Source organism: Haliotis cracherodii, unplaced genomic scaffold, assembly GCF_022045235.1.
Source record: "Haliotis cracherodii isolate W230 unplaced genomic scaffold, xgHalCrac1.p SCAF_7, whole genome shotgun sequence".
In the NCBI taxonomy this organism is placed as follows: domain Eukaryota; kingdom Metazoa; phylum Mollusca; class Gastropoda; order Lepetellida; family Haliotidae; genus Haliotis; species Haliotis cracherodii.
The window spans coordinates 34,777,145-34,798,694 of NW_027266330.1; the positions used below are offsets into that span (position 1 = coordinate 34,777,145).

Consider the following 21,550-nt stretch of genomic DNA (forward strand, 5'->3'; position numbering starts at 1 on the left):
ACATACACTTTAGGCTACAGTGTACTATATGCAAGTGTCAAGCCTGAAACAGATTGATTTGCACAGCTTTCGTTCATGCGTTTAGTCTCTTCACTGAAGGTAAGAGCTGACCTAGTGTTGGGCATGGGCTATAAGATGCATTATTTCCAGCATGTGTGGATGACAATTAATAGCAGAAATATTAATAGAATGTTAAACTTCTATGATGTATAATTCGTTAAAACTGTAAGATCGAATTGCCTATATTTGTGTTCAAGTACATTACCTTGATTAATATGGATAGTGCATGTGTGTGTAAATTGGAGCGCTAAATAATAAATTCAGACGAAGCGATCGTATGAAAATAAGTAAGATTTATTCTGCTAAATTTTCATCTTGGTCACAATGTGTTAAATATCTGGTCCAGATGATGGTCGGTTTGTTGTTTAACACCGCACTCAGCAATATTCAAGCTATATGACGGCGGTCTGTAAATAATCGAGTCTGGACCAGACAATCCAGTGATTGTCGTCATGAACATCGATCCACGCAATTTGGTTCGATGACATGCATCAACTAAGTCAGCGAGCCTGACCACCCAATCCCGTTAGTCGCCTTTTACGACAAGCATAGTGAGTGAGATATGACCGACAAGCTACTTCATTGTCTGGGTCGCTGTGCACATGATAGCGATTAGTATGACATCATGAACATCGTTGCACGAAAATGGGATACGATGACATGCAAATCAGCCACGTCACCGAGTCTGCCTACCCGATTCATTTAGTTATATGATTCTGGGGACCTATATTGTTACGTCGAATACATCACCTGAATAGTGATTATACATCGTAAAACAACACCATGGCATGTTTAAATCAAGCAAAGAATAAATATATAGCATGTGCCATTCTCGTATTGCCTCTCCATATGTAATACAACTGGTTTATCTGTAGTACTTGACATTAAAGCTCCTTATTTAATTAATTCATCATTTATATTTTTATTTTTTTAACGCCGAACTCGGCAATAGATAATGCATCTAAGTACACGTAAGTAATGGAGCAACGACTCGCGCCGTCGGGGTACGATGACACGCAGTCAACCAAGTCACGGACCTTGACGACCGGATCCATTCTTCACGACCAGCATAGGTTGCTGGTACCAGTTCGAACCTGGTACTCATTTTAACCAATTTTATACGACTGACCCGAAGTTTCTGGGAAAATCTTCATTACAGAAGTTTATGAATTATGACAATAACATCACATCCCTACCTGTCATGGTGTCGCAAATGTTCGACCGACGGAGGTCGACACTTGCTTATATATAATTATGTACATTACTAACTTATTTATTAACAATTTCACACCCTTTCAGCATAGATGAAAGATAATTGTCATTGTTACCTGTATACATCTTAAACTATACTTTAACAGACATTTATTGAATTGTAGTGTCTCATAGGCCAAATCTGGCCCGACACATTTATATGTGTGTGACACTTTAATAAAATATGTTCTTCTTCTTCTTCCTCTTCTTCTTCTTCTAATTCTAACCCGGAATTACCACGAGTATTTCAATGAACCCGTATACAGTGGTATCAACACACGTCACGACATCACCCTCTTAACTGACACGTACAAAATCTCATCCTAAACGAACTACAATCAGGAAACAACAATAAAGTGTCACAAACCTAACGAAAACGCCCACTAGTGTCACGTGTCAAAAACACACACAGCTCTTTGAGCAGAATAGGAATGACGAAAATAAACATAAACGACAAAGCACAATCACAATTTACATCTATAACATATGCTCATGTATCAGAACTATGACAGCGTGATTACTCGTCCCATGACGTACATGTGCGTGCGCGTTAATGACAGGTTGGCTTAAAACAACGCACGTCCTCGTGACGACAATAAAAGTGTCATATCTAGGTTCTGGCTGTGCAACAAGACGTGTTTCCATACCCTGCAATCATGTGGTACAAAGTGCTAGGCGTTGTCTCTCTATGTAGTGTATACGTGAGCACACAAGGTAAGGATTTATCATAATTATTATTATTTATTATCATATTGTTATCTTGTTTGATAGCTACATTAACTTAACATTGTCACAAATAAGTGTGTTAATGCTTTCTTGTTGTTTAACGCCGCACTCAACAATATTCCAGCTTTATGACGGCGGTCGTAAATAATCGAGTTTGGACCAGACAATCCAGTGATTGACATCATGAGCATCGATCCACGCAATTGAGATACGATGACATGCATCAACCAAGTCCGCAAGCACGACCATACGATCCCGCTTGTCGCCTATTACGACAAGCATGGGTAGCTGAAAACCCATTCTAACCCTGATCTTCACGGGGGAATGTGTCAGTGAATAGCATTACGCCCTGGTAATAATCCTGCCTGTAAATAGTCAAATCTAGAATGCGGCACTGAACGTATAAGTAACGAACTACAGGGGTACGATGACCACTTATTCCCATGATGAATATCCGTTTAACCTGATTTCTGTTTTCTTATTAAAGTGTTTTCTAAAACGAATTTATTGGAAGTGAGAATAACATATATGGATGAATAATTTCGTTATTACAATTAGAGGCGACGTTTCAGGGTACGCCCTTCTGTGTACATAACAGGCCTCTCCACTGCAGCAGCGTAACTGCATCTTAAACCTTCCCAACTGTATAAACACTGCTTTCTATCCTGTATATACTTGTCAACCATACTCTGTAAATCACTTGCTTAATAACGGTGTTAGAACCTACATCGAAACGTCGGTCTTAATTGTAATAAAGAAGTTGTTCATCCATCCTTACATAGTATTCCAATTCTAAATGCCTCTCAAAGAAGAATTTATGGGAGTTGAAAATATTTCTTGATTACCATATGATCCGTCAGTACTCCAACCCAGAAGTGTTTCGTCCGTGTCACTTTGGGAGAGGCTACATATAACTTTCAGTTCATATGCCATGACTTCGTCCTTCACGTTCCACAGACAGGGAACAGTGCGACGTTGTTCGTCAAGCTCTCTGCAGTCTATAAACTTGTAATAACTCTCTTAGACGATTTCCATTCTCCACAATGTAACGTTCAAATTCCAATATCATCATTTAAAACTTTCTTCTGACTGTCCAAAAAGTATATACCTATTAATCTTAGATTATGCTATGATGCGTTTGTCCACAGAGCTCCAGATAAGCTTTTGGTGTTGTGGGTATTTTACCCATGCATTTTAAAATCATTGGGTATCAGTAATTCTACCTGCGTATTCAAATTTCTGTTACCCACTAGTTTTTACACATGTGGGTATTTAAGTTAAATATTTAAAAACACTATTCATCTAGTCCCTGCAAACTGGTGTCGTGTGGGTTCGAGAGCTTTATAGGACTCAAAAATACCACGATACTTCAACAAGAAAGTGTGATGGCAAATGATCATGATGTAACTGTCATCGTGGAGTTTGGCAAGGTTGACGGAGCGCCCCTTTATAATTTCAAAATAAGTTGCTGATTTGCTAATCGAATACGCAGGGTTAGTTCACAATATTTTGATGATACGCACCAGTTTTATTTTTGTAGTTATCTGTAATATTCGTTGCGTATTTGATACGCTTGGATTATATTTTACTGTGTATTTCTGCATTTCTGATGCGTATTTCACGCAGATACGCAGCTTATCTGGAGCTCTGTTTGTCCAATAGTTTGTTTAATTAGGGGCATACAATTATTATTTGAAACTTATGAAACCCGTTTAAAAAATTATTTGAATGCTCGTTGATTCGTTGACAGGGATTATAGTATGTCAAATATCTCAAATCAAAATCAAACGATACCTTGGTTTCCATGACCAATACCGATTTTCGTTTGAGAGTTCATTTTTAAATATCAAATAGTCGTATTTGGAGGTAAGTAATTAGCGAAGAGATTGGCATATAGGTTTAACGATATGTTCTGATTTGTCGCCAGTATATGTAGGAGATGTAAAAGTGCGTTGTAAATCCACGAGCCCATGTTGCCAGAGTTTCCAAACGGTCGATCCGGATAGGTTTCCTGAAGCCTCGGGACGATCATTGGGTGGAGGGGATTTTTGTCACCGACAAAATCGTTTTCACTGCTTCAAGACGGAAATGAAGAGCCGTATATCTTTATATTGTGTCAAGACATCAGAATATCCAGCGAAAAATATTACCTTTTTAACCCTGAGGGAAAACTATTATTTTTTTTTGTAATGTTAGAGGCAAAATATTATTTTTTAAAAACAACCCAGCCCCCAGACATCAAACATTGGTCCATAATCAGTATACATATCTGCCTAATCATGCTCTTCCTTACAGTGTCCAGTCTGCAGTGTAAGGTTGCAGGCGGCGGAGACCTCATCCCGATCAGGACACCAGAGTATAGAGCATGGGTGCCGCTAGGCGAAGTTGGACTTAACGTCAATGACTCCAAAGTTCTTGTTTTTGCCGCTAGGTCCTGTTTTGGGGCTCACATCTTACTCCAGAACGATGCAGCGGACTTCAAGAATTCTGTTTATGAGGTAACGTTACAGCATTGTATGATGTTACTGTTGTTTCATGCCGAGGCCTGTAGTATTCCAGCTATGTCACAGCTACTTCATAGATCACAGGGTTTGACCAGGCAAACCAGTGAAGGATAACAATCCATATAACAATTGTGTCTCCGAGCCTGAACACCCGTTACGACCAGCAATGAGTTGTTTGGGGTCTATTCTAACCATAACGCTAATATGTGCTATGTAGGAGGGTTGACTGATGAGTTCTGAACCTCACATAGAAGGATTTGTGTAATAGTGAAATCTTAATGGGCATTACATGATCTCACAGGGGTATATCCACAAAGTCTTGAGTCGTTGCTACAAGTCAGTTTAAGCAGGGGTCTGTGACCTTTGGAAAATGGACAAACTTGAGGAATGTTCATTGATTAAGTACTTCCATGAAGATATGAGTACAACTTAAGGAACGTGGCAGGGAAATCCTTGAAGAGGGCCCCTTTCCCGGAAGGCCTGTTACGTCAGCAGCACAAGAAAGAGAATCCAAGATATGGTGATGGCCGGCCGGACAATGCTAGTTCGTTTCCTATGAGAGTGTACATTTCATTATCACAGACACTTTGGCAATGAAGAAAGTTGTAACTCGTTGGGTTCCAAAGCTTCTGACATTTGATAAAAAAACGCACCAGGCACAAGATGACTTGTGATAATCTACCTCTGTTTGAGGCTGAACCAGTTAGGTTCTTACAACAAGTGTCTATGAATGAAACCTGGGTTCTTCAAGTCAGAACAACAGTCAAAACAATGGAAGCATGTGTCATCACCACCACCAAATAAGGCAAAGACTATCCCATCAGCTGGGGCAGTTATGGCCTCACTGTTCTGGGGTGCTGGGGGTGTCATTATGGTGGACTCTCTTCCATAAGGGCAGACAATAAACGGAGCATATTATCCTGCCCTTTTGGGGCAATTATGGGATAAAATGAATACTAGGAAAAGATGTAATCTTCCACCAGGACAATGTTCCAGTGCACAAACCAGTCACTGCCATGGATTACGATCCTCGATTGTGGCTTTGAGCCCAATTCAACTCGAACGATGACGTCATTGGAGCTGCGGAGAACCTTTTGGACAGCCAAGGGAAGGACTGGTATAAAATTTCTCGAACATCGTTGGCAGACGTGTATCAATATTGAAAGTGATTATGTTCAAAAATAAGTCTTTTAATGTCTCTAGGTCAGGTCTTTCTGTGTGAGGTTCAGAACTTATCAATTAACCCTTTGTACCTGGACTATTTTTAAACGACATATATAGACTTGGAGTGAAAGTTATGCACCCCCTGAGGTAATGAATTATAACATGTCACCTCTAATTTCAACTGTAATGGCAACCCATGTTTGTCGTAAAAGGCGACTAGGCTTGTCGTAAGAGACGACTAACGGGATCGGGTAGTCAGGGTCGCTGACCTGGTTAATGCATATCATCGTATCCCAGTTGCGTGGATCGATGCTCACGATGGCAATCATTGGATTGTCTGGTCCAGACTCGTATATTTACAGACCGCCATCATACAGCTGGAATATTGCTGAGTGCGGCGTTGATAATGGCAATGATCATAATGTCATGAATGGTGTTCCATCGAAAGAATGTGACCGTTCATGTATATCGGTGACGCCACTCATACATTGCCCAAACTGCAGTATGTTCAGGCGTCGAATTTTGGTACTGTAATCAGCTGTAGCGCACTGTTTAATCATTCCATGTGCACGACACGAAAGATATCAGAGGTGCAAAGATGACAAATAATCGGGGTTGTCTATCTGGCGTAAAACATAGGGTACCATTACACAGTAGTCAGCCAGTTGGTGCGAAAACAAGGTCAAACCAATGCTTTCAAGGACTTCCAAGTTCAGAAAACCCTACAGCGACGTCACTGCGTTAAGACAGGGACTGCTGCAACAAGTGCGACTACAGTCCTTTACAAGGGGTCCCGTCCTGAAACTATAATGACTACCCTGTCGAAGTATGTCCACCAGAACCTTGATGAACGGCTTAAGAGTTGCAGGAATGGTGCCCAGGAGAGTCTTCCCTCCTGGCAGATCACTGTCAGAGGTTCCAGTTTGTACATGTATGGTGTTCAGCATGACGGGCTTGGAATCTCACGGAACCAATTTTCCAGCTATATGACGGCGGTCTAAAAACTCAGAGCGGGCTGTAAATAGACGACCCTGGGGCCGGAAAACTGTGCCTGACAACATGAACAACGATCCACGCCGTGGGGGCACAGTGTTTGTTCTGTTTATGTGTGTGTTGTTTCACGCCGCACTCAACAATATTCCACGCTACATGTCGGAGGCCTGTATATAATCGTGTCTTGACCAGACTATGAGGTGATCGATATTGTGAGGAACGATCCACGCCGACGGGGAGCGAGGACACGCTGTCAACAACGTCACAGCAACTGACTACCCATTTTGGTCACCTCTTACGGCCAGCATAGGTTGCTGGGGCACAGTGACACAGAGTACACCAGGCTATGCATTGTAACCATCTGATCCTTTTTATGTCTGTTACAAACAAAAGCAACACAATTCTTTCCATAATAATAAGACATATCTGCTAAATGCAGGGTCCATTGTACGATTGTGATCATATCACGTGTTGGTGAAAAGAGGAGCATATTCTGTCCTACAGGTGGCACCCGTAACAAATACATGCAAAGGTAAGTCAAATGTTCACCTGAACTAAAATAGTGGAACCTAATCAAAAAAAGGAATTGCATCGGACATCATTTTTGTAACTGATGTGTGGAATGATCTCCACGCTATGCCATATTTTTTTTAAGCAGTCGTAAGGCCTTCAGTGGTGTACATCGTTTTAGCAAGAGTCATTTGGCATTCTAGGGAGCTATCCTGCTCAGGAATCGCCAAAAGGAACAGTGATTTCATAATATTTGAATCCTCATATCGTACGTTTCCATCTTCAGGTTGTCATTGGAGGAATGAAAAACACCCGATCAGGAATACGGCAATGTGTTGGGTGTAAGTTTGATGAATGGGTGAAAGACAAGAGCCTCAACTGCCGCTTCTTCAACTACTTCTGGATCTCCTGGTGCGGGGATGAGATATGGGTGGGGCGGGGATACAAACCCCCGCAGGACCGGTTCCTCCGACACAAATTCGAGAATCAACATGTCATCAACGCAGCTAGTATCAGGAGCGAGAGTGATACTTTCTGGGCCCTGTGTAAGTAGTATAAGGAGCGAAAGTGATACATTCTGGGGCCTGTGTAAGTAGTATCAGGAGCGAAAGTGATACATTCTGGGCCCTGTGTAAGTAGTATCAGGAGCGAGAGTGATACTTTCTGGGCCCTGTGTAAGTAGTATCAGGAGCGAAAGTGATACATTCTGGGCCCTGTGTAAGTAGTATCAGGAGCGAGAGTGATACTTTCTGGGCCCTGTGCAAGTAGTATAAAGAAACAATTGTGATACTTTCTGGGCCCTGTGTAAGTAGTATAAGGAGCGAAAGTGATACATTCTGGGGCCTGTGTTAGTAGTATCAGGAGCGAGAGTGATACTTTCTGGGCCCTGTGGAAGTAGTATAAAGAAACAAGAGTGATGCTTTCTGGGTGCTGTGTACGTCGTATAAAGAGCGACATACTCCCTGGGCGCTGTTTTACTCGCATCAGGAGCATGTGCCTAAATATTATTTCACACGTTTAAGCAATAATCCAGAAATATCATGGCGGGGAACACTAGAAATGGGCCTCAAGCATTAAACCCCATCAAGATTGATTCTTTCTGGGCCTTGGGTTTTTAGTATTATTAACGAGATATATTCTTTCTCTGCCTTCTTTTTGTTGTGTTAGAAGCGAGAGTGAATCTAGGCCTTCTTTTACCAGCGTTTGACGCGAGAGCAAATCCTTCTGGTCTTTGTGTTTGTAGTATGAGGAGTGAAGTGAAACTTTCTGGGCTATGTTTAAGTAAGACTTTGACTGGCGTTTAGACGTTGGTCGAAGGTGCAGATATAAAACTATTTGATGGATACCAACTTTTTATTGTGTGGCATGTCGTTGAGGGGCTACAGTCATTCAACTGATGAAGGGGCAAAACGTAAGCTACCTGTAAGTAGTATCAGGAGAGAGAGAGCGATTCTTTCCCAGCTTTGTGTAAGTAGTTTCAGGGGCGAGGGTGGTACTTTCTGGGCATTGAGTAAGTAATATGAAGAACGAGAGTGGAAGTGGATATGAATAACTTGGAAAGGAACAAAACTTTAACAAAATATAATGAAATTGGTGAGCTGTGTTCACGCATGTATGACTAACATTTTGACTTTGAATTTTCAACAATTGAACATTGCCACTATAAATGTATAGGTGAAGCTAAAACGCGTCATTAACCTGTACCTATTGCTACTATGTTCATGCTGTTTACAGGTGACATCCCCTAAAATTCAGCTTGCTCCAAAGACTTGCTCATATTCAAATACCAGACAAAAACGATTCTGCAAATCCCTGGAAATCAGGCTTTTTGACTTGCCCATACCTAGATTTACAATTCAGACTTTCGTTCAATTATATATTTGATCTTTTCAAACGTCCAAGACTTGTAAGTGTAAGAACATACACAAGTTAATTGTCAGCCACTGAAACATGTCCGACAAGATTCATGCCCAAATTCTAAAGATTCCTTTCAACATCCCAGTGGGTACAAAAGGGTCCTTGTCTATCCTCGACCTTTCCGAATCGAGGTCGTCAAGAAATAGAAACTATTTGCTTTAGAAATCTTACATTTGACAGGCCCAAAGAACCCCACGCATGGTGAAAATGATTATGAAATACACGTTTACCTGACCGAAAGTTTCTGAACGTTACCGCTTCATCAAAAGATGCAATGTAATATGTATCAACACCCAGTAGCTAAACACTGGCATATTAGCCCCGTGTGGACCAAAGTTAAAATGGATCACCAGCACTCTATTGAATGTCGTAAGAGGCAGTTAAATTGGATAAGACGGTCGCTTTGTAGTTGTTACTTTGCTCAGTTCCATATTTCATTGTTTGTTCCATTTTTCTAACATATAATGCATTACCTCAATCAAAGACCAGCGATCACAGAGCTACGACGATGATCGTAGCTCCAATATACAAGCAAAGGCATACAATCATATTAGCACCAATATCGCTCTATCGACCCCTCAACAGACATTCCTCATATATACATATCCTTCTTTGTTTCTGAGTTGTTCTATTGGAGAGCTACTTGTCCACCTGGTGTAGTTTTCGTCAAGGGATGTACTAGCACAAGATGAGGACTTCTGAATCTTTATTCATTGCCTGTTGTGTTTCAGAACACCGTTGGTACACCCTCTTGTAGAGTTCTGCTGATGCTGGTACATCTGTTTGAACCGTTCTACACTTACTCTATGATAGCAGCTTCTCCGGAACGACGAGACACAATGTATATTTCTTAAAGTATTGTACAATTTGCTGATATATAGTTTCACATATATATAATAGTTACAAATAAAATATAACTGATATTGATTACGCAAAGGAACTAAACGACTGAGATACTGTTTCGATCTTTTAAGATTTAGATCTATATTACTTCAAAGAATCATGGCAGATAACTGAAGCAAGTTATGAACCTAATACGATTTCATCAGAATTAACATTGATTTTGTTTTTGTCGTATCGACCCTGTGCTGATGTACATTGCACCCTTGTGTTCAGAAGAAATATACTTGATGCATACAGGTACATACTGTAGTTGTTTTGCTTGTTTGTTGACCTTACAACAAACATGGGTTGCTGAAGACCTATTCTAACCAGGATATTCACAGGGGGCAGGGAGTATAATAAAAACGACCAAACTTACATGGTCAGAAGAAATATCACCCAAAAGCAGAGCCGACTGCACGATTCTAAGCATGTGCTTGTGAATCACTATCAAATGGTAATGATACCAGGTTTTCGCAAAAAAGGTGAGAGTATCTTGCCGCACTGTTGGCACCCAATTCAAACACACGCAAAGGCGAGTCAACACACAAGAACGCACGCAATGTAAACATAAACAAATTGGAACTGGACATGTCAGCTTCACCCTTTTGGTTTTGTAGTTAGTTTTTGTAGAGAATTATACAGGAAAGTAAAAGACCTACAGAACAACGATGGTAACATTTGTTCGTCTATTCTTTGACGGCTATTTTTTAATACATTAGTCCAGAAGCCTAAAATCCTATTTTGTTAACATCGCACAAACGTTTTTCCAGATATATGACGGCGGCGTGTGAATAATCGACTCAAATAAAAATGAAATTATTAAGCAAAGATCTACGAAATTTAGACACGTCACCGAGTCTTACCCCCCGATACATTTAGTCACCTCTTACATTTACGACCAGCATGAGATGCAGGATACGTTCAAATAGCTCCCCCGCAAACTACGCTTGCAGTGAGATGGGATGGTCAGGCACGCTGACTTGGTTGATGCATGTTATCATATCACAATTGCGTAGATCGATGCTGGATTGTCTGGTCAAGACTCGATTATTTACAGACTGCCGTCATATAGCTGGAATACTGCTGAGTGCGGCGTAAAACAAAAAACAAACAAACAATAAATCAAATCACAAGTGCAGTAATCTAAGGTTTGCTAATTAGCCGATTTTGGCGTCAAACAAAATACAAAGAAATGTTTTCGTTTCTCGCACGGGAACTTCGTAAAACAAATGCGGTCATCTGTAACACTTCAATGTGAAAACTCTGCATGGTACATTTCAATATTTGCACCAGCTCGAGGGATAATTGAATTCATCAGCTGCCGAACCAAATGACATCTGCTAGTATATCGGTTACCTAGGGTAACTAAAGACTCAGACTATCGAACAAATTCATTACAAGCCGCCATAGGAGGTCGCATCAGGTGAACCCTGACCGAACTTTGACCGTTTGATTTAAATGAAGGATGCGTGGGTTCCTGAGCCAAGGTGTAGATGCCATGGCGCTCAGAAACGACAGTATAAGTAAACTAGCGAAATCATGCCCGAACCTACATTTGGCTTCAAGATACAGTAAACACACATGTTGGATTGCAGGCTTCACTCACTCGTATCGAGAATACAGAAGCCTCGACAGCTGACAGGATGATTAACAATTTCTCCTTACGCGACTTCCTTTTATACGGTATATATCGTCTCTGCCTAAAAGATCTGATTTTAGATTGAATGTCAAACACTATCCCACATTCACTTCAGAAAAAGTGAGAACTGAACGTGTCAGAGTTTTAAACCTCTAAGCTAAAGTATAAGTTTATAGGTTATGTCTGCTTCACATCATCTGAACAGTTGGCTTGAGTGATTGTTTCCTTGCTTGTTTGTTGTTTAACGCCACACTCAGCAACATTCCAGCTATATGACGGGGGTCTGTAAATAATCGAAACTGGACCAGACAAACCAGTGATTGACGTCATGAGCATCGATTCACGCAATTGGGATACGATGACATGCATCAACCAAGTCAGCAAGCTTGACCACCCGATCCAGTTAGTCGCATCTTACGACAAACACAGTCTCCTTTTACAGCAAGTATGGGTTGTTGAAGACCTAGTCTACCCCGGGGTCTACTTGAGTGATTGACTGAGTTTGATTTCCATGCGGCAGTATTTCAGTTATTTCAAGACATGCCAGACTGATGTGGGATGAAAACCTGAAGTCATGCAGATCTGAGATGTTTCTCAATTTGGTAAATTTGTGTTGGTGGCCTGTAAATAATCAAGTCTGGACCAGACAAACCATGGCACGCTTATCCCTCCCTTCTTTGGTTGTCAAGAGATAACGGGAGTGTCAGTAACTAAGGCTGCACCGTACGTTCATTAGGCACCGTACGTAAGACAAGAAAGTGAAACAGACCTCCCAATTTTATTTTTGTGTTCATGACAGGTGCCACCGACGCTGGTCTCATCACTACTTTGGTTGGCTTTCTGTTGGTGTTGGCTTTTGGCCTGGTCGCGTTGGTCTGCCGGTCCTGGGCTTGTCCCTGGTACGACCAGCATGGCGGAAAATATAAAGTCATAAGTCTTGTGATTGTGATGCGTGGGGATCCAGAGGTTGCTGTTTTGTTTGTTTGTTTCATGTTTAACGCCCCGCTCAGCAATATCCCAGCTATATGAGCATGAGCATGGATCCACGCAATTTGGATATGATGACATGCATCAACCAAGTCAGTGAGTCTGACCACACGATCCCGTTCGTCGCCTCTTACGACAAGCATTGTTATGGCAAGCATGGGTTGCTGAAGATCTATTCTACCCCGGATCTTCACCTGTATCGTACTGATGGTCCTTTCTCTCTGCTAACGTGACAATCTTGTCATGATTGTTGTGATTCTCTTGTAAATGTTGATGCTATATATCGATGATTCAGTGCCTCTATACCGATTGGAGATTTTCTTCACAAGAATGACTATTATGTCGTTTATATAGTTAATTACAATTTTATAATGTTAACATAAAATGCCCATGGCCAAAATACTCAATTGTTGCCGAAACAGATTCCATTGGGCTTAAAAGGCAAAATGGCAGTAAAAATTGTATTGATATACTATCCCTGAAAATCAGTGATAACACCAGCTGTTCACAAAAAGGGTAAATATATCCTGCCCTACATGTAGCACCGCCACTCACACAATTTAAATGAAAAGGTAAATGTTGACTGACGCCACACAGCAGAATTCCTGCCTGTAAACAAACCAGACCAGAAGGGGTCGATGGACACGAAGACACATTACAGATATGCTAAACTAAAACGATATTTAGATTTTAATAACGTAAGTCATTTTGCTGGAATATTGCTGAAAACGGCGTAAACGCTTACTCACTCGCTAACTTATTTCTTACGTATAGACATTTTCACAGAAGGTCAATTTGGCTGTGTTTGGTAAAAGCATACGAACTAGTTTTTACATTTCGCAGTATTTTATTTCAAGTTTGGACATTCTGAAATTTGGCATCGCCAGTCAGTTTATATAATATCTTCTTTGATAGGCATTTAGAAGTTGGAGTACTAAGTAAGGATACGAATTTATGGATGAACTTCTTCTTTATTACAATTAAGTGCTAATAGATAATTAATTAATTGTAATAAAGAAGAAGTTCATCCATAAATTCTTATCCTTACTTATATATAATCGTTAAGGTGACAATGCTAGGAGTATTACTTTCCTCCGTTCCAACTGCACAACGTGATACTGCATCCGATCGATATTCGTTTCCAAGATCACGTGAGAAGAGGCGCACATCTACGTTTTCTTCCCATATCCACATCAGCGCATTGAGTTCTGAACGTGCATCTCATCACTGAACATGACATCGCCGAGGATGTTGTTGTTTTTGACCTGGGTCTATGTCTCCGTACGAAGTAAGTATTAAAAGATGTGGGACACCCAAGGGGATATTATTAACACATTGAATGAAATAACCCAGTTGTCGGTTACACCTACTGGGTTGTCAGTCCAGATTTGAAGAGGTCATTTTACGACGTATTTGCTAATCTAGGTATAGGCATGACTACAAATTGTGGGGATCCTCCGTTGTGTTTACTTGTGATAGACCCGTGAAGATCTGGGTTAGAATTTATCTTCAGCAACCCATGCTTGCCGTGAAAGGCGACTATGCTTGTCGAAAGAGGCGGCTAACGGTATCGGGAGGTCATGTTCGCTGACTTGGTTGATGCATATCATCGTATTCCAATTGCGTAGATCGATGCTCATGATGTCAATAACTCGATTGCCAGGTCCAGACTCAATTATATACAGACCGCCGTCATATAGCTGGAATATTGCTCGAATATTGAATATTGCGGCGTTAAACAACAAACAAACAATCAAACACATCCCTTGTGATAAGCAAATCACGATCAAGCACGTCCTGCTTGGCTTTGCCAGTTTTTCCATCACAAAGGGACAGATATTTCAAACCATCGTCTCTCAAGGACTTCTCCCTTATTGGCTCATTAGTAGAAATTGGATTGATTGTAACAATTTAATACGTTGTGCTTGGTAAAATTTGATGATTAATCGGTAACAGATTGTTCGATGCTGTATCCTCAAAGTAGCGTAAAATTAGTTCTCAACCTAAGAGGGTTTGTAAGCCAATGTCAAGGTATTTAGAGCTACTCTGTGATGCTCTCTTACTAGTTTTAAACATAGATATGTGATGGTTTAGTTCCATCGTCGACAGGTTTGACATATTTCACGGAATAAGTTAACTTTGCATGGGGAATATATGGAGACTTAGATAGCTAAAACTATGCTTGTTAGCCATTTTACCGCGATATCTCGGGGGCCTGTCACAAAGGCCACCAAATGGATCGGGTGATGAAACTCACTGACTTGGTTGATGGCGTAACATCGTAGCAGTGGATCGTTGTTCACAACAGGCAGCCGTCCCATAACTGAAATAATGCCATGTGCTGCCTTGAACAACAAACTACTTCACATGTAAAATACTGTCAGATGTACTTGTGATGTTAAAAGGGCTTTAGAGGAAGGATATTGAAATAATGACAGATAAGTGAGTGAGTGAGTAAGTTTGGTTTTACACCGTTTTGAGCAATATTCCAGCAATATCACGGCGGGGGACACCCGAAATGGGCTTCACACATTGTATCCATGTCGGGAATCGAACCCGGGTCTTCGGCGTGACGAGCGCACGCTTTAACCACCAGGCTACCCGACCGCCTCAATGACAGATAAGTATAACAGACATAGACATTGAAACACAGTCCACTTTGGATCGTTTGTTGCCGTACCGTGTGCGACATGCTTCGTTGTAGATGTTCTGGTAACATGCACCGTCATGTACACTACCTTAGTGTATATATGATGGCGAGCATATTGCATATCAAAAGGAATTATGACATCACATCAGAGATATTCTCAGTACACTGTATGGGGTATATTGGGGACTTCTGTCATCCACCACTTGTCTGCCTCAGACTGTTTTATGTACAGGGTACGGTAATATTGCTTGAATATTTGTTTCTTTCTTAGACTGCCATGGTCCGTTACCTACGAGGCTCTATGTGGAGCTGGAGACGGACAATCAGTACATCTACCAGTCCTTGCAAGAGTTGGATGTGAAGCTCATACCAGAGACAAAGTCCTTCAAGTTTAAAGTGAAGTTTCTCCTCTCATCATTTCTCATCACTTCTCATTGTTAGTTAGAATATATCCCCGGTATTACCAATTGTAATATAGCCATCAAAGAGGAGGCATGGGTGGTTACAGTTCTAGTACATGCTTGATTATCCTTTTCATTTTTGCTCATTCATCAGGCTCGAAATAGATGTCCCTGATTGTTTTACCGCCAACAGTGTAGCACATTCGTCAATATGTTTAAGTATTGGGTCACATGGTGTAAGGGTCGATGAAATGCCAACATTTCCTGGATTACAGATTATACCAAGGAGAACTGTCCAATACGTTTTCGTATATTGTAGATGTGCTTTTGATAATACATATACAGGCTAAGACAGAAATGGGATCCAAAATTTAGGAATTTGATGAAACATTATATCCGCTAAAAGACAAAATATGATACTTGACATATTTCAGAATGTAAACTGGATTACAAACAGGTATCAAGTGATGGTAATGTATGATAAAAAGCTGCAGTACTACGGATGCATCATTCTGACTGCAACGTTTATATAGAGAGCTGTCTGTGGTTATTTTTAGTCTCTCATGATAATATATGTACTGATTACTGAGGCGTTAAGAAATACCCCGCTCACTTTATAGGTCGAGGCTTCAAATGACGCCCACGTGGCTTTGCTTACCTATGATGGCGAAACGGGACAGAACATGTACGAAATCGTCCTCGGTGGATTTAGCAATACGCGATCTGTAATCAGAAACAGCAGACAGGGAACCAACAGGGTCGAAACATTTCATTCTCCTCTCAGTTCCACGGAATTCCGCGACTTCTGGATCAGTTGGGAAGGAGGTGTGATATCAGTGGGCACAGGAACGACTGTTGGCGCAGGACAGTTCATGACCTGGACGGACCCAGCTCCCTATGATGTCAACTATCTCGCCGTCACAACGGGGTTCGGGTCTTCTGGGTCCTGGCAGTTTGGTAAGGATTAATACAGAGGAGATAGTATGAGTTGAGTGTAACAACCTTTGAATAGTATTCAGGTGTAATTGAAATAAGAGCGACAAAAAACATTTCCTTAAACATGAGAAATATCTGCCAAAAGCAAAGTCGATTCCGACTATATCATGGGCATGTGTTTAAAGATAAATATCAAAGAGTGATGATACTAGGTATTCGCGAAAAGGTGCGTGTGTGATCCGCATCACAAACACATGTAAAGGCAGGTCAATTGTTCACCTGAAAAACACATGGGAACATATGGTACAAGTCAAAATAGGGAATAGCATCTGGCATAAGTTTGGCCACTGATGCGTCAAATTTGGAAATATCTTCCACGTGTATACTATAAACGTGTAACCTTGATGATACAACTTTGAGCAAGACTCGTTGGACGCTCTTTAAAATATCCTTAAAAGAGCAGGCTTGGATGTACCTAAAATATTTTAAATGTAGACACCAAACGCTGCAGCTGCTGGAATATTGCTAAAGATAAAGGTAATGTTGAAGTAATCCCTCTTGCCATAAATTGTTTTGTCACTCTGAACCTTAGGGAGGCCGTTTCACTGGTATCTTAAATTCTAGTTCAGCAAGAAGGGGAAGTATTGAGCGCCATCCCCAAATGTCTCATAGATCTTTTCAGTGAGGAAGTTCAGCTTTTCAAAATCGTATTATACCAGTTTTTCTTTTATATTTCACCAATTGTCCTGACACTGTGAAGATAAATATGTATATCTATATCTTTGGTCACCACGTTTTGTAACAAATGCCCATGGATCGAGGAACGTGTTCCCGTAAGTGTGCCCTGTTAGATAGCTTTGTAAAAAGTTGAAAATCAAAATTAAGCAATATATTTCTCTTTGAACGAATTTTATGGATCTTTACAATATAGTACAAAAGAGGAATGAACATGTCTTCAGGTTTTAGAGTGACGTCAAAAGTCGATTCTACTGATGAGTGGTTTTGGCAGATTACTTCCGCAGTGGACCCGTGAAGATCCGGGTTAAATTAGGTCTTCAGCAACCCATGCTTGCCGTAAAAGGCGACTATGCTTGTCGTAAGAGGCGACTACCGGAATCGGATGGTCAGGCCCGATGACTTGATGCGTGTCATCGTATTCCAATTGCGTGGATGGTCATAGCGTCAATCACTGGATTGTCTGGTCCAGACTCGATTATTTACAGACTGCCGTCACAGAACTGGAATATTGCTGAGTGTGGCGTTAAACAACAAACAAACAAACAAACAAAACTTCCTCAGTCAAAAGTGTAGATCGTAGACGTTTAGGAGCAGACCATTTCATATTTCGGGGAATGGCTGGGTTTTTTCTTAGGTCACTGCGTAAAACATATACCCTCAGCAACAAAAGTTCCTGCGACACCCCTTGCCAATCGGTTGCATACAAAACCTTTCTGATGTTCAAATCGGATATGAAAATATGAAAATAGTAGCACAAACGCGACCGATTGCGTCTGCAGTTGTGTAGACAACGAGTGCGTTGAACGGCAATTTAGTGGAGGTTCTGTTCACCGACGTGTCTCGTTATCACCTGTCCCACGACGATGGCCGAATACGAGTAAACCGACGTCGTAGTGGACGTTACGCTCAGGACTGTGCTGTGGTGGAAGACCGTTTCGGAGGAAGCAGTGTCATGGTGCAGCGTTACCGTGACGAGGTCATCCAGCCTATCGTTGTACCGTTTTCGAATTAACAGAGACCTGGCATGATTTTTCACCATGACAACGCTCGACCCCATGTAGCCCGGACTGTTCAACAAGGACTTGGACATAACAACGTCAATGTGATCCCATGACCTGCTCCCTCTCCAGATCTTTCTCCAATTGAATATGAAGGAGATGCATTGCATGCTTCCAAGCGAGAGGGAGGCACACGCTACTGACGTGTGAACTGACAAGTCTGTTGCATCTTTCTCTTGTCATGAAGTCATTTCTGTACAAGACATGTGTCATTAAATGTGCAACCTTGTTTTACTGGTGCATTGTCTGTTTGAATTAAGAATTCTTCAAGATGCAGGTTCTTGTTTTACATCGTGTTAAAGGAACTTTTGTTGCTTAGTATATAATGTTTTTTTCCTGATTTGGTGTGTGTGTGTGTGTCGGGGGGGGATTCATAATACTCTTTACTAGAACGCCCAGTTAATTGTCTTTTTAAGTTTTGTAAAGATTTGCCACTTGACAACGGAGGACTGTTGTTAGCAGTAATGAATCGCGATTTGAGAGCAGGATTTCATTCCAGATGGCAGAGCATGGGTTCAAAGGCAAAGCTGGTAGTGGCAGTGCTATTGTCTGAGCAGCCATATCTCATAATGTGGGAACAGACCTTGTGCATGTCACAGGAAACGTCACAGTCTTTCATTTCCAACACAAAATCATTCGGACACGCGTCATTCCATTCATGAGCCAACCTAACCGACCACACTATTACAACTTTTTTCATAGCATAAACCGAAATTGGATTTTTTCAATCTTCCTTCAGATCACTAGATCTGAGTCCAAGTGAACATGTGGGATATGCGGCGTTTATGACGACTTATATTTGACTTGGGCCTTATATGTGTACTGGTTTAGAAGCATGTCGGTTTAATGATGTTGGTCTTCTAAGATGCCATGCTACAGTTTAAAATGTATAGCCTACTCAGACGCAGCATTCTGACTCCAAGCCAAATAGTCCTTACCAGTTCTTAAATAATTGTCGTTGAATTCAGCTATTTGCTGTCGTTCCTATATGGCTGAGACAATGCCAGCGCGACGTTAAATATTCAGACACAGACTTTCTAGTACAGATATAATTTGTTTACCGCTCCTGTCCTGCAGATTCTGACGGAGGCTTGTCCAGTGGGGCACCTGTAGCAGGTGTTGCAACAGACAATGTCTACCAGTACCAGTCTGTTACCACCCGTGGCGTCCGCTTGACACGAAGAGGTAACTGTATTCCGGCCCTCGTGTTCTGGGTACGGGCCTCAAACGACGCCAACATTGCCTTGGTCGCCAACGACGGCGACACTGACAATAACATGTACGAGATCGTCATTGGAGGATTTGGCAACACAAAGTCTGTCATCCGAGAAAGTAAGCAGGGCACAAACGAGGCATTTGCTCTTCACAAGCCTCTCTCTCCGGATCAGCATTTACCATTCTGGATAAGCTATGACAATGGTCGAGTAGCAGTGGGATATGGCGTCACTGTTGGAAGACGGGAGTTCATGTCGTGGACGGACGCAACACCCAACAACGTTGGATACGTCAGCATCACTACGGGATTAGGCTCTGATGGACACTGGCTCTTCTGTGAGTATTTGAATTCTTAGTGATCCATTCATATAATCTTCACTGCGATTATGTCTTTTAAGGACAAAGGAATCTGCTTCGGCAAGAATTTTTTTCTTGTGCTGACGTTTTATATAATCACTATGGATACGTTTGTTGATGTGCTCCGACTTGGTGTGAGTAAATATAATCTTACGCCGCTGTTAGAAATATTTCAGTAATATCCCGGCTAGGGACAACTGAAAAAGGATCATATATTGCACCCATGTGGGGAATCGAGTCCAGGTCTCCGGCATGATGAGCGAACGCTTTAGACACAAGGCTGGTCCGACTTGGGTTGAACAAGTAGTTGAATGTAGGTTTCCAGGTGTGTTAACGAGGCTATAGAGACAAGCTCAGCCAGAACAACCTGCGGTGGGCAGTATTGTCAACAATACATGATGTTACGGTACTATGACACAGAATCAGCTCGGTCACACATTCTGAACACTCAGTCCTCATCAGTTCGCTCTAAGTCAGGCATTAAATGGTTCAGGTCAGTTCTGACCTACACTCTCCTATTTAGAGTTTGACTGTGTCCTTAAGTATTCTGCTTGAGCCTACTGGACCTGACAAGCACACCGGACATATAATGTAAGACATGTTGTGTAAATAAGTAAACCTTGGTGAAAGGTGAAACAGTTGTAAGCTTCTGTAACTATCGTCATTTTGTTCTTCTGGCATAGTAGACTAATCAAGTGAGTACATTTTTAAATATTTGTTTCAGATGCAAGAGACAGATAATTGGATGAAGTGGCGCTCTTACAATAAACATTTGGGCATACTGCAATAATTTCGACTGTTACTCTGATTTATATTCTTCTGTTTTGTAGATACACAAAAGAATAAAACTGTACATTAAATGAAATAAACCAATCCGCAACTGCATGTATAGATGTTTCGATTGTGTAACTTGACAATACTTACCTTCAAAAAGTTATTGCTGGTCTCTCTGTCCCAACGGTGTGTATTCTGTCCCAACGGTGGCACCCGACACAACACATGCTAAGGCAAGTCAATTGTGCACCTGAAAAAGACATGCCATGATTGACCATTGAAATATTGGAAAACTAAGATTGATAAAAGATTTCTCCTGGGCGCTTTCTTTCCTCTTGCAGACCAACCAGCTCTTCGTTTTTTGATCCTTCATAGAAAGCATCTATGGTTAACGATTTATTAAATACGGAATTGTCACGAATGAACATTTTATGATTAAATGTAACTGGGTAAGGATGTGGGATTGGTGGATGAATGATATCTTCTTCACATGTTAAGATTGACCGCATGTTATTTCATGATAACTTGACATCCATCTCCAGATTGGTTTATAGATGTATTCCTTCCGAATATATGCGACCTTGATTATTTGATCGAAGCTGTACTCGGTCATAATCAGTACTGGCGTTCTCATGTTCTATGAAAACGTACAACAAACAATCACCCAAATACTTCATGATTTCTTTTTTTTTTCTAGCGCTAACACTGGCTTGTTTCACATGTGACTGGATTCATTTAGCAAATTGGTTCGCAGTGGAAACTAACTCAATTAACTAAACATGAAC

General features: G+C 41.2%; 2 protein-coding genes across 2 annotated transcripts; both read left to right on the forward strand.

The window, feature by feature from the left end:
• Positions 1-1,967: 1,967 nt before the first annotated feature.
• Positions 1,968-7,761, forward strand: LOC139448832 (uncharacterized protein 5). Its single transcript, XM_071230359.1, has 3 exons — positions 1,968-2,025; positions 4,333-4,535; positions 7,495-7,761. Exons 1-3 carry the CDS (start codon positions 1,968-1,970, stop codon positions 7,759-7,761), a joined length of 528 nt encoding a protein of 175 aa, XP_071086460.1.
• A 6,108-nt stretch (positions 7,762-13,869) lies between these two features.
• LOC139448833 (uncharacterized) lies at positions 13,870-19,990 on the forward strand. Its single transcript, XM_071230360.1, has 4 exons — positions 13,870-13,924; positions 15,558-15,682; positions 16,308-16,644; positions 19,497-19,990. Exons 1-4 carry the CDS (start codon positions 13,870-13,872, stop codon positions 19,988-19,990), a joined length of 1,011 nt encoding a protein of 336 aa, XP_071086461.1.
• Positions 19,991-21,550: the final 1,560 nt, after the last annotated feature.

What these genes read in the sequence shown, in the direction of transcription:
- LOC139448832 (XM_071230359.1), top strand. Translation starts at nt 1,968, where the DNA reads ATGTGGTACAAAGTGCTAGGCGTTGTCTCTCTATGTAGTGTATACGTG. An exon ending in TGTATACGTGAGCACACAAG is followed by an intron (nt 2,026 to 4,332) that starts GTAAGGATTTAT and finishes TCTTCCTTACAG; the next exon opens with TGTCCAGTCTGCAGTGTAAG. An exon ending in TCAAGAATTCTGTTTATGAG is followed by an intron (nt 4,536 to 7,494) that starts GTAACGTTACAG and finishes TTCCATCTTCAG; the next exon opens with GTTGTCATTGGAGGAATGAA.
- LOC139448833 (XM_071230360.1), top strand. Translation starts at nt 13,870, where the DNA reads ATGACATCGCCGAGGATGTTGTTGTTTTTGACCTGGGTCTATGTCTCC. An exon ending in GGTCTATGTCTCCGTACGAA is followed by an intron (nt 13,925 to 15,557) that starts GTAAGTATTAAA and finishes TTTCTTTCTTAG; the next exon opens with ACTGCCATGGTCCGTTACCT. An exon ending in TTCTGGGTCCTGGCAGTTTG is followed by an intron (nt 16,645 to 19,496) that starts GTAAGGATTAAT and finishes CCTGTCCTGCAG; the next exon opens with ATTCTGACGGAGGCTTGTCC.